At 38.6% G+C, this 14,059-nt stretch overlaps 1 protein-coding gene across 2 annotated transcripts in view; it reads left to right on the forward strand.

The window, feature by feature from the left end:
• The window catches only part of MTA3 (metastasis associated 1 family member 3), a 173,708-nt gene that overhangs the window by 52,588 nt on the left and 107,061 nt on the right, over nt 1–14,059 (forward strand). For both annotated transcript variants that reach the window (XM_039231778.1, XM_039231780.1), the window contains exon 4: nt 11,539–11,665. In XM_039231778.1, coding sequence (XP_039087709.1) covers nt 11,539–11,665 — 127 coding nt within the window. The remainder of the gene's footprint in view (nt 1–11,538; nt 11,666–14,059) is intronic.

Consider the following 14,059-nt stretch of genomic DNA (forward strand, 5'->3'; position numbering starts at 1 on the left):
CCCACTGTGTTCCCTACTCTCTGCACCTCCCCTACTCTTACAGAGGCATTCTCTCTCTCTCTTTCTCTCTCAGAAAAAGATTTTTTCCTTCATTTTAATTTCTAATACAGTATTGGTAGATATAATGCATATAAACAAAAGCTCTTTGAAGTCTTAGATAGGATTTTAAGAGTATGAGTAGTTCTGAGACTACAAAGCTTAAAAACAGTAGAGATTATGTAAAAATAAAATCTTTTAATAAAGTGAAAACAGATTTTTAATTTTTTATTTTAGTATGATTTGCCTTCTTAACTAGGAACCATTATTATGTTGATTTATTTTTTAAAGTTTATGTTTTTGAGAGAGCAAGAACGAGTGGGGAAGGGGCAAAGAGAGATGGGGACGGAGGATCCAGAGCAGGCTCCGTGGCCATGAACCATGATTATGATCTGAGCTGAGGTTGGATGACCAACCAACTGAGCCCCCCAGGCACCCCAAGAACCTTACTGTAGAATATAGGAATTGTTTTCCAGATGTCAAAGATCATATTAAAACATATGAAAGTTCATTTAAGAAATGGTAATAGCAGGGGTACCTGGGTGACTCAGTTGTTTGAGCATCTATATTCGGCTCAGGTCATGATCTTACAGTTCATGAGTTCAAGCCCCATGTTGGGCTCTGTGTTGACAGTTCAGAGCCTGGAGCCTGCTTTGGATTCTGTGTCTCCCTCTCTGTCTGTCCCTACCTCTGTCTCTCTCTCTCAAAAATAAATAAACATTAAAAAAAAAAAAAAAGTAATAGCAGAGTGCCTGGGTGGCTCACTGGTCAAGCATCCAGCTCTTGACTTCAGCTCAAGTTGTGATCTCACAGTCATGAGATCAAGCCCTGTGTCAGGTTTCACACTGGGTCTGGAGCCCACTTAAGATTCTCTCCTTCTCCATCTCCCTCTGCCTCTATCTCTTTAAAAAATAAAAAAAACAAACAAAAAATAACAAAAGCAAAAAATACATATAGTAATAGCAGTTTTTTAAAACCTAAGTCTGTGTTAGACATTGTGCTAAGCAATTTCTATGCATTATCTCAGTCCTCACAGTAACCTTATGAGGGAGCAGAAATTATGTACACATTTTACAGATAAAGAAACTGAGGATTACAAAGAGTGATTTGCCTAAGGTCACATAACTGGGAACATGTGTTACTAGGCTTTGAATTCAGGTGTGACTCTGAAGCCAGATCTCCATCCCCCTGTTAGATCCTGAAAGAATTGTGAAAAGTGGAGCCCCTTGAACAGTAACTTTTTTATAGTTACTCTCCTATTGTTTATGTCTTAACTTTGTGCATCTATCCTTGCAGCCACTGACTTGAGTGTTACCTGAGAATTCTTACCTGGTCTCCGGTGAACACTTCTTGAATCCCCACAAGTAAAAGAGCATGGATACAAAGATAAATGGCCCATCTTTGCTCTCAAGGGACTCTAAATCAGATGACTGTAGTGCAAGGCATTCTGTGACAAGTATCCGAGCTTATGTGGGTGCTGCTTTGTGGCATAGAGCAGGGGATTCTGCCACATGGAGACTGGCGAAAGTCTGAATAGATCAAGTGCCGTAATCTCAGAGGCTTCTTCCAGCTTTACATTTGATCTTTTTACTTCTGCTAACTTTTCATCCGCCCCATTATTCTCCCTTATTTATATCATGCATTTCTTTTTTTTTTTTTTAGGTTTATTTCTTTTGAGAGAGAAAGAGAGAGAGCAAGCGGGAGAGGGGCAGAGAGAGAGGGAGAGAGGATCTCAAGTAAGCTCTACACTGTCAGCACAGAGTCCGACAAACTGTGAGAACATTGACCTGAGCTGAAATCAAGAGTCAGACACCTAACCAACTGAGCTACCCAGGGACCCCTAATGCATTAAAACACAAAAAATTTTTAAATGTTTTTTTTTTAAATTTTTTAATGTTTTTAAATTTATTTTTGAGAATCAGAGAGAGACAGCATGAGCAGGGGAGGGTCAGAGAGAGAGAGAGAGAGAGGGAGAGAGATACAGAATCTGAAGACAGGCTCCAGGCTCTGAGCCAGCTGTCAGCACAGAGCCCGACACGTGGCTCGAACCCACAGACCGTGAGATCATGACCTGAGCTGAAGTAGGATGTCTAACCGACTGAGCCACCCAGGCGCCTCTTTAAATGTTTATTTATTTTTGAGAGCGAGCGAGAGACAGTGTGAGTAGAAGAGCAGAGAGGGGTTGGTGGACGGCGGGGGGGGGGGGGGGGGCAGGACGCAGAATCCAAAGCAGGGTCCAGGCTCTGAGCTGTCAGCACAGAGTCCGACATGGGGCTCGAACTCAGGAACTGCGAGATCATGACCTAAGCCGAAGTCAGACGCTCAACTGACTGAGCATTTCTTTATAAAAGCATTCAGTTCTTAGTTCCTGCCTGATTTTGATCTCCCAAGCCATCCTACTTTTCTGTTTTGCCCTCTTCCTTTTTTAATTTTCAAAACCAAAATTTACTTGTACATTTAATATTTTTATATATGTATATTTATTTGCATATATTTCAGAAATTGGTTAATGCCAGAATGCCAGTTGAAATTTATATTTTTGCAAGGTTATCGAAAGAGATGAAGAAAACAAAGTTACAGGTTAAAGAAATGATTGTCAGCGTGCCTGGGTGTCTCAGTTGGTTAAGTGTCAGATTTCGGCTCAGGTCATGATCTCTTGGTTTGTGAGTTTGAGCCCTGCGTTGGGCTCTGTGCTGACCTCTCAGAGTCCGAAGTGTGCTTCGGATTCTGCATCTCCCTCTATCTCTCTGCTCCTCCCCTTCTCGCACTCTCTCTTTCAAAAATAAACAAACATTAAAATAAAAAGAAATGATTATCAACTGTGGTCATTGTTGCCATGAAGAAAAAAAAAGATAGAACTTATCCTGTATTAGAGTTTTGGTTCAGGGAACAGGACCCTTCTGTTGGGTCCTATTCACTTTTTAATTTGAAGTATTTTTAGGAAGCAGAATAGAGTTAATAATGTAGTATTAATTATGAATCTACCAGCCAGCATTGTCTTCTCTTAATATTTTCACATTTTTGCTTCAGATTCTTAAAGTGTCATGTGTATCCCTCCCTAACCCCGTACACTTCCTAGTTTCTCCGTAGGTGAATTGATATCTTAACTTCGTATGTTTTTTCCATTCATGTTTTCATATTTTTTATATACGTGTGTGTATTTTTATAGCGCACTGTTTTTACATTAAAAAAAGTAAATGTTCTCGTACATATGTATCCTTCTACAGATTGCTTTTTTGCTCAACATCAACTTTTGGAGATCCATGCATGTTGGTACTTGGATTCACTCATGCATTTTTATCTACTGAATAGAATTTCATTTCATGACTGTACTGAAATTTATCTATTCTTTTGGCCTTTTGCATTGTGTGTCTGTATTTCTTTTTACGGTCCAGAGGTGTCTGTCTGTCTGTCTGTCTGTCTCTCTTTTAATAACTATCATGCCATGAATTCCTGGGGAATGGGCTCCCATAGCTCAGGCTCCTTTCCACAGGTTCTTACAAAGTGCACTTCTCTGGGTGGGGCAGGCCGGCGCTTCAGATGAACCTAAGTACCTTTCTCTTTGACGTCCTTCTTCTGACCATTTTCCTTCATGCAGTTCAGGAAGCTATCTCTGCTCCTAGAGTGCTTATTACTGTGCTCAATATGTACATTAATTCACATGGCAAGAATCTTGCCCTAAACTTGCTGATTTACAACCTTGCCAACAGCATGCTGGGGCAACACTGTAGACTCCTCAGTGTTGCCATGATAATGTTTGTGGGGCACTCTTTTTTGAACAGTGTGCCTTCCCTTGATGTCTGCTATCACCTTTCTTGTGGATGGGCATGAATGTGGCCGAAGGAATAGCTCTGTGTTTTCTAAAAGCCTAGGGAACATATAGCAGGTGCTGCTCCTCTTTCCCTTTGTGTTGGTCATTCTGATGCATAACTGGGAGATGGTGGCTCCACTGACCTTTTGCATTTTATTGGACTTTTTTCTCAAGTTTAGCTTTTTATTTCTTTTTGATACAGTTCACATACCCTGTAATTCATCTTTTTAAAAAATGTATACAATTTGGGGGGCGCGTGGGTGGCTCAGTTGGTTAAGCGTCCGACTTCAGCTTATGTCTTGATCTCACGGTTCTTGGGTTCAAGCCTCGTGTCGGGCTCTGTGCTGACAGCTCAGAGCCTGGAGCCTGCTTCAGATTCTGTATCTCCCTCTCTCTCTGACCCTCCCCTGCGTACGCTGTCTCTCTCTCTCTCTCTCAAAAAAAAAAAAACACATTAAAAAAATAAAACAAAATAAAAAAATGTATACAATTTGGTAGCTTTTAGTATAGTTACAAATTTGTGCAACCATAACCATTATTTAATTCCAGGGCATTTGTATCACTCCGTAAAGAAACTCATACCTGTTATCACTCACTCCCTCATTTCCCCTCCACCCATTCTCCAGCAACTACTTATTTACTTCCTGTCTCTGTGGATTTGCTTATTGTGGACTTTTCTTATAAATAGAATCATATAAGTATATGGCCCTTTGTGTCTTTCACTTTCATAATGTTTCATTTAGTATAATGTCTCAAAGTTCATCTATGTTGTAGAATAAATCATCAGCACTTCATTCCTTTTTATGGCTGAATAATACTTGGTTTATGGTAACTTATGTTTAGCAATCTGAGGAACTGCCAACCTGTTTGAACAATACAGCTGCACCATTTTACATACCACCAATAATGTACAAAGATTCCAATTTTCCACATTCTTGCCAGTGCTTGTTACATATTTTTTTTTATTGTAGTCATCCTAGTTGATTTGAAATATCTCAGTATATTTTGATTTGCATTTCCCTAGTGACTAATGATGTTGAACATCTTTTCCTTTACTTATGAGCCATTTACATATCTCTTGGAGAAATGTCTATTGAAATACTCTGCCCATTATTTAATTGAGTTTTGTTTTCAGTGTTGAGTTTTAAGAATTCTTTATACATTCTGGATTCTAGCCTCTTATCAGGTACATGATTTTCAAATATTTCCTTCCATTCTGTGGTGTAGATTGTCTCTTCTTTTTTTTAAGTAAGCTTTGTGTCCAACATTTGGCTTGAACTCAACTCCAAGATGAAGAGTCACATGTTCTACCAAATGAGCCAGACAGGCGCCCCATCTCTAGTTTCTTGATAGTGTCCTTTTAAGTATAGAAATTTTACTACACCAATTCATATATATATTTTTGTTTGCTTATACTTTAGGGTGCCATACTAAAGAAACCATTACCTCTTCTAAAGTCATAAAGATCTATAGCTGTATTTTATCAGAGAGTGTTATACTTTTAGCTCTTAAATTTAGGACTTTGATTTATTTTGCATTCATTTTTTTAAATACAGTGTGAGAGTAAAACTTCATTCTTCATTCTTCATATCCAGTTTGATATTTGTAGAAAAAAATTTGTATCATTTGTAGAAAAAAATCATTTTCCCCAACAAATTGTCTTTTGAAAAAAAAGATTATTTATTTTGAGAGAGAGGAAGGAGGAGGGGGAAAAGAGAGAGAAAGAGAGAGAGAGAGAAAGAGAATGAATCCCAAACAGGCTCCACACTCTCAGAGCAGAGCCAACGTGGGGCTAAATCTCAGGAATTGCGAGATCATGACCCTGAGCTGAAATCGGACCCTTAACTGACTAAGCCACACCAGTGCCCCCTGAAATGATTGTCTTGATACTTTTGTCCAAAATCAATTAACCATAAATGTATGGGCTTCTTTCTAGACTCTGTTCCTCTGATGTGTATGTCTGTCCTTATGCTAATACCATACGGTCTTGCTGTAGCTTTGAAATCTGGAAGTGTGTGTGTGCTTTTAAATTCTTTTTTTAAATTAATTTGGCTATTATGGGTCACTTATGTGCACATGAATTTTAGGGTTAGTTCAATTTTTGTGAAAAGACAGTTGGAATTTTGGTAGAGGTTGCATTGAATCTATAGATTATTTACAGAGAATTTCCATTTAACCATACAAAGTCATTCAGTTTGTGAATGTAGTCTTTTCATTTATTGTTTGATTTCTTTCAACAGTGTTTTGTAGTTTTTAGGATACAAGTTTCGTCTTTTGTTAAATACTCTTCTAAGTATTTTTTTTTTTTTTCCTATTGTGCCATTGTAAATGAACTTGTTTTCTTAATTTCAGTTTTGGATTTTTCATTGCTAATGATGAAAATATAACTGATTTTTCTTTACTGATTCTTTGTCTCTAAACTGCCAAACTGTTTTTCTTCCCTCAGTTAGTTTCCTGAAATCTCAATTGTCAGAAAAATCCTTCTAATTTTATTCAACTTGCTTATTCCTTTTTTCAGATTTCTTTTCCTTACTAGGCAAACTTGAGTTACATCAATACTGAGCTATTTTCAGTCCCAATAATATGTCTCCAAACATTTGGGTACTTGTTAAATGAATCTCCAGACAAATTTTTAACCACCTGCTTTTCTGTACAGTCTGTACCAGCTAACATCTTATCATTGTGGGCTGATATTCCATTAAATAGAGACCTAAGGAAGATTGGGAGAAGCCTGTGGAGGACTCTCCTTCTGTCTACTTTCCCTTCATTCCTCCCAACTAACTGGTAGGAATTAGAATGCTAAACTATTCTGAAGAACACCGTTTCAAGTCCAGAAGTACCTAGAATCAAGTAAAGCTACTCCTTCCCTCTCTTCTGTCCCTTGTTCAGATACCTAAATTCATCAGTGGTATCTGGTCTTGTACGTATCACATGCCCATTTTCTAAAGCTTTGTCCAAGTTCCTGATAGTAACCTACTGCTGAGAAGACTGATCTCAGTCTGGTGGATGTTCTGGTGCTCTGGACTATTTGGCTAGTTTGACTTGCTTTCTGACCCCCACTTCTTGGACACTGTGTGTACTCACTTTGTCCCATCCCCTCTCAGCCCGCATGTGTAGTTAGCCTTGCTGAGATTTTTGGCTATGGCTTCTTTCTCATCCTGCAGTCTAAAACTTTGAAATTCGTAAGAGCCTTAGTGGGTTGTGCATTATGTGGCCCATACTACTAAAACAGAAGATATTAGTATTTTTTTCAGTTTATTTATTTATTTTGAGAGAGAGAGAGAGAGAGAGAGAGAGAATCCCAAGCAGGGTCTGTGATATTAGCATGGAGCCCGACACAGCATTCACGAACCATGAGATCATGACCTGAGCCAAAATCAAGAGTTGGATGCCTAACCGATTAAGTCACCCAGGCGTCCCAGAAGATACTAGTATTAAGAGTAGAGAGTTTAGGGGTGCCTGGGTGGCTTAGTTGGTTAAGCGTCCGACTTTCGCTTAGGTCATGATCTCACAGTTCGTGGGTTCGAGCCCCGCGTCAGGCTCTGTGCTGACTGCCAGCTTGGAGCCTGGAGCCTGTTTCAGTCTGTGACTCCCTCTCTCTCTGACCCTCCCCTGCTCACGCTGTCTCTCTCTCTGTCTCCTAGAAATAAATAAACATTTAAAAAAAAAAAAAAGAGTAGAGAGTTTATACAATCCCATTGCACAGATTCCTTCTCTGTTGTTTCTCTCCGCTCTACGCTTCTCGTCAGGGTCTTATCGCTAGTAAACTGTACAGAAAGTTTTCCAACTATAAAGAAAGTATAGAAAATAATTTGGTATCAGTCTCTCTTATACTTTAATAACTGCTAGAAGGGAGCAAATTTGATGTTCCATCAAACTTGGTAAAATGGTTTTTAAAAATTATGAATATATTACCATGTACCCAATTTCTGATGATAAGATCTTTTAAACTTTTTCATTGTCTAAATCCCAGTTTTGCCATTGTGACTCTTTAATATTTTTAGGATGTTAATAGCATGAGAATCATTCCTATTTAGAAGCCAATGTAAATTTATAAAAACATGTAAATGAAATTTAACTAGTACATTTTGAAGGTGACTTTTAGGTACTGTTGTGGTGATTTCTCTTTTCATTGTGGCTGCACATAAGAGATTCCAGTCCTTTTCATGCTGCACTAGGAGGTTGTATAAGAGAATAAGATTTGCTGCTGTTATTGGTAGAGTTTGTTGTGGTTTTAGCTGTACAGGGTATGCATTAGAATTCAGTTAGCTTGCGTTTTACAGAACAACAATTTATCAAATCCTAATTAAGTAAAGAGTATAATTTTATATGTGATATTTGCTGGTGCTGATAGTGCTAATGCAGCAATAACTTCATTGATTTCCACTGGTGAAATATCTATGCAAGTAAATGGCTCTTTTAGGGCTGTGTTTCTCTTTGAGTAAGTAGTTCATTAAAAAGAATATTCAAAGAATTTAAAATCATTTTAGTCTTTTTTTTTGAGCTAGGTGAGTCTTTTCTAAATCTGTTTTTCAGGTTCATTTTCAATTACAGAGTTTTAAAAATTTGAAAGTATTGTAGAAAAGATCTGATGCTTATTAGCCTTTTCATTATCCTCATGCAGTTGAAAAGCTCTGCTATAGCTAGAGAATTATATGTGATAAAATCTCTTGTGGTTCTGGGTCTACAAATAGGAATTTAGAAGAATAGGGAGGAATATAACATATGTGTATATATTTCTGTGTGTCCCTGGGGGGTGTGGTGCCCATCAGTGTCCCAAAATTAAGATCTTAGAGTCCTAAACTTAAGCTCTTCTAAGTGAAGAGCAACCCTCCCCACCCCCACCCCTTTCCATTAGTATCATTGTCTGAGTCCTCAGAGCCCCTGATGTTCCCACAGTCTGGTCCAGGTAAGACTGCAGAGGATCTGTGAGCCCTAAGAGATATATTAGGAAATTTTTGTATCTAAAATTATTTGGAATTATATCTGTAAATGACACTTGGTCATTTTTTTTCTTTAAAAATATTTCATTTTTAATATTTACTTTTGAGAGAGAGAGAGAGAGAGCGTGAGCAGGAGAGGGGCAGCAGAGGAGGGGCAGGGAGAGAGAGGGAGGGAGACACAGAATCTGAAGCAGGCCCCAGGCTCCAAACTGTCAGCATAAAGTGTAGATAGAGCCTGACGTGAGGCTTGAGCTGAGCTCACAAAATGTGAGATTATGACCTGAGCTGAAGTCAGACGCCTAACAGACTGAGTCACTCGGGTACCCCTTTAAAAAGATTATTAAAGGCGGCTTTTAAATTTTTAGTATAATTTTTTAAATGTTTTAATGTTTATTTTTGAGAGACAGAGAAAAACTGAGTCCAACCAGGGGAGGGGCAGAGAGAGAGGGAGACACAGAATCTGAAGCAGGCTCCAGGCTCTGAGCTGTCAGCGCAGAGCCCAATGTGGGGCTCAAACTCACAAACTGTAAGATCATGACCTGAGCCAAAGTTGGAAGCCCAACCGACTGAGATGCCGAGATGCCCTTATTATTATTTTTTGAATGTTTATTTACTTTTGAGAGATAGAATACGAGTTGGGGAAGGACAGAGAGCAGAAGAAGCAGGCTCCAGGCTCTGAGCCATCCTCACAGAGCCCAAGATGGGGCTCGAATTCACAAGGCATGAGATTGTGACCTGAGTTGAAGTTGGAGCTTAACTGAATGAGACACCCAGGCACCCCTAAATGCAGTTTTTTTTCAAACTTATATAATACTTTGCTGTTTCCTGTCCCTTGCTTCTGATGCTGCTTCTCAATAACTTTTGCTCACTGCTTGTTTCCAATCCCTCAAATAGTGCCTTTTTGGGCGTTTAATAAATCTTGGTTGAACGAAAGAGATTGTTCTTACTCTGTTTCCAGACTTGATAAATAATTTACACTTTACAATACAATCCTGGGGCGCCTGAGTGGCTCAGTCAGTTGAGTGTCCGACTCTTGATTTTAGCTTAGGACATGATCCCAGGGCTGAGCCCCATGTTGGGCTCCACGATAAATTTGGAACCTGCTAGGGATTTTCTCCTAACTCCCCGCCCCCTCCCCTCTCCCCTGCTCCTGTATGCACTTGGTCTTTCTCAAATTAAAAACAAAGCAGAACAAAACAAAACAAGAAACCAAGTAAAATTCTAGGGTGACTGCCATTTTCCCTCTTGGATAGCAGCTTAGAGTTCCATTCTGATTCTAGTTTCTTTGCATGTGACCTATGTTTCTTTTCTGTAAATGTTCGTGATCTCATGTTAGCACTTAAAAAAATTAAGTGTGGGGGCACCTGGGTGGCTCAGTTGGTCAATCGTCTGATATTGGCTCAGGTCATGATCTCATGGTTCATGGGTTTGAGCCCCTCATCGGTGCCTGTGCTGACAGCTCAGAGCCTGGAGCCTGTTTCGGATTCTGCATCTCCCTCATTCTGCCCCTCCCTGCTTGTACTCTGTTTCTCTCAAAAATAAACAAACATTTAAGAATTTTTTTTTTTTAAATTAAGTGCGCTAGAAATTCAGTCTGGACACTCCTCTTTCACAAAAAGAGGAAATGTTCTTGAATCATTTTTTTGAGAAGTTTTCCCCCACACCCTCTCGCTACCAAAAGAGACAAGGAAATATGTTTCCCTGTTGTTTCTGTCCGGAAATTTTATTCCTGGGATTTTGGACTTTATGAAGTATCTTTTAGTTTTTAAAAATCTTTTGGTTTTTGCTTATTTGTCTCTTTGTCTTAGTGTTGAAATTTCTGAGAGATTACCTTAATAGTACTTTACAATCCTATTAGCTTTTTGTTTGTGTTACCAAAGTTTAAAAGTGTTATCTTCTCTCTTTTTTACTGATTATGCTGGGATTTAGTTATAGTGTTGTCAGTGGACTGACTTTCAACCTTTCTTCCTGGCTTTGTCTCTCGCCCACTCCTCTTTCTCTCCCTGCACTTTATGGTATCTTTGAGGGCTAAGACACCTCAAGCTTTGTGCTTGCCTTCTCTTTGCACCTGTCTATACAAATATAGATTGTCACTTCCTTTCTTTGGCTAAGTGTGTGCTTTCTGGGTTTGTGTGTGTGTGTGTGTGTGTGTGTGTTTGTTTGCATTTGCTTTCCATCTTCTAAAACTTTTTTTTGGCCAAAAGGTTTTGTTCCAGTATTGCTCCCGTTTTTACTCTCATTGAAATGTTTGTACATTTTAATTGCTGTTTGGTGTGATTTTTATGGGGGAAGAGGAGGTATATGCATATGTTCCATCTCCCATTTTGTTTATTTTTATCTTATTTAAAATTTTTAACATTTTTGCGAGGTGGTGGGGGGGGCGGGGGGTGGTAGAATTGAAGCAGGCTCCAGGCTCTGAGTTGTCAGCACAGAGCCAGACATGGAGCTTGAACTCACGAGCCACGAGATCATGACCTAAGCCAAAGTTGGACATTTAACTGACTGAAGCACCCAGGTGCCCCCATCTGCCATTTTAAAATTAGAGTTCTTCCTCTTTGTTTGTGGCCTGATTAATGTCATTTTATGGTTGTAACTCAGATAACAAGTTAAATCTGTTAAGTTTAAAATAAAAAATAATAAAATCTGTTGGTTTGAAGAAAATACTGAATGAAAGGGTGACCTCTCTTAATATCCAGATAGATAAAATGTGCTTTGTAATAACACATTGTTTGAATTTTATTTGTGTAGAAGAAATTGAGGAAGAATCTGAAACAACAATTGAGGCGGACTTGACTGACAAACAGAAACATCAGTTGAAACACCGGGAGCTCTTTTTGTCCCGCCAGTATGAATCTCTGCCTGCAACACATATCAGGTAAGAACTTCTTAGAAGTTGATGTGAAGTATTCAGTAATGTTGTGACAATTAGAAGAAATACACAACAGCCTACTTTGAAGCATTTCCAAACTCTCTCATGATCTTGCTCAAATTAGTTTACTATAGGCCTGATACTGGAATTTTATCTTGAAAATTTATAGTGTTATTACCCTATTAAAGCCCTACGAGTGTTTTGAAGTAAAGTAACCATTTTAGCTTTATTTTAATCCAGACTTTCCTAATTGATTTGAATACCTGTTAGCATTCTGTAGAGCAATATCCAGCAAACACTATTTTAGGAAATTCTGGTCTTCTCCAGATTTCTAGAACATTAAGGAGTCAGTCATTAGAGTCCCAGAACTGAAACACAAGATTTGGTTCCCAGGCAGGTGACTCTTGGCTTTGTAGACTGTATTTTCTGTTGAGGAACTCTGGAATGGGAAACTTTCTATGTTTTATTACTTACTTGCATCTGCTCTATGCTTTGATGATAAGCAAAAGTGAACCATTCTGTCCCTGGTTTGTAGTTTTAGGGGCTGTAGATGAGTGGTGAGATCTTTTAGGATATGCTGGAAGTGGTAAAATTCAAGCATAAATATCTTGGATGTCCAACAAAATGTTTGAACTCAGAAGATGGACAGTTACTGGCCCTCAGGGTCAGGTAAACTTGGCATTTAGTCAACCTTGGAGAGAGTGGGTCGTGTTTGATGCAGAGGGAACAAATTCATGTGGCTGTGGGGTGGCGCGTGGGGGAGATGCAGGTTTTTGTCCCCTTCATGTTAAGGAAAGTTCTTCAACTTTTGTTTGCAATCTTTGTTTCTTTAATTCAGCTCTCTCCTAGTCATGATTGTCTTAACAACCGTTTATATAAGGAAATACATGGTATTAACTCTTTATTTTGAAAATTGGCCCCTCTTCTTTAGCCCCCAGTGTGGGTATTGCATCTTTTTTAGATTAAGACAGATTTGGATTCTTTCTTAAGCTGTGATTTGGTGCTTGTATTACACACACACACACCACATACCCAACTCCCAGGACTTTTGTGCATATTTCTCTTTTCAGAAACGGACACAGATTTTCTAGAGTAGAAAATGTATGGCAAAGATACTGGAATTCCAAGTGCTTGAAATCTTTTCAGAAATAAATTGATCTTAGCAGTTAGCATCACAGCATTGCTTTATTAGTTTTTTTAGGGGACACTGTGTTTAGATAGGCCAGAGTGAGTGTATTCTGTGTGACTAGGTCCTGTGCTGGAAAAAATAATCTGGCCAGGTAATATAGAAACAGTGATTTTACCTACCAGTGGGGGTATTTTAAGAAGTAGGAAAGTAAGCTAATTTTTGTACAAACAGATGGAACATGAAAACATATTTCATAATTTTCTTAAAGACATATATAACTAATAATGTTGGAGAGCCATATGCATTTATTACTTAATTGGAAGAAGCTAGATTCTACGGATTCATTTTAAGCTCAAGAAGTAATGTGGCTAGTCATAAGAATCCTGCCAGAATGAGAATCTGACAAATGGTTTTAAAAATGTACCCAAAACACAAAAGTACATTTTTAATTTACCATCCTGATAACTTAGAATCTGTTTATAAGTAATGTTTCCTTTAACAGATTGCTTGGAATGGAAAAACTAGTAATGTGTTTTTCGTCATCCATAGAACTAAGAAAGTATTTTGAAATATAATTGTCAAGATACCCTTTTGTTGAACATAGAAATTATGTGTAGAATACATGATCATTCATTCAGTCACTGTTGAACGTTATTTCCTGAGTATATTCTAGATTAAGGCCCTTACTGAGTGCTTGATAAATAAAATGAGGTCCCCATCTTAGAAATTCAAGGGGTTTACTGGGTGAATTTACTGGTAATTTTTTTTTGAATTATTAAATCGATGAGGCTTTTGCTTTTTATTTTTTCCAAGTTGAGAGGGGTTAGTTCAGAGCCGCATTTTCTCATCTGTAGCTATCGTTTTCTAACAGCTGAAATGTTAGGGGTTAGGGATAGTCTCTGGCCAAAGCAGGGAGCCATGCTGACCAGCCCAGAGGCTGATTTGTGGAATAAGTACACACTGGAGTGATCTTCACATTTTGCTAATGTTGAAGTTATGCCCTATCTATTTCTGCTATAACAGGAGAAAATTACTGAAGCCCCATTGTTCTTTGGCAGCAAAGAGGGGTAATTTGGTGAATACTGGCTTTTTATTCTCCAGGGACATTATCAAGTGCCCAGAATTTCCTCAGTGCCATATGGAACGTAGGAGCAAACATTCTTGAGATCCTTTGTAGTTTGAGAGCGACAACACTCACTGGATAGTATATGCTTTCAAAGTGATTTGGAGACCACTCTTTGTTCCTTCTGATTCTGCTGGCAGAGAGAACG

The sequence above is a fragment of the Hyaena hyaena genome, unplaced genomic scaffold, assembly GCF_003009895.1.
Source record: "Hyaena hyaena isolate Hyena2069 unplaced genomic scaffold, ASM300989v1 scaffold_57, whole genome shotgun sequence".
NCBI lineage: Eukaryota > Metazoa > Chordata > Mammalia > Carnivora > Hyaenidae > Hyaena > Hyaena hyaena.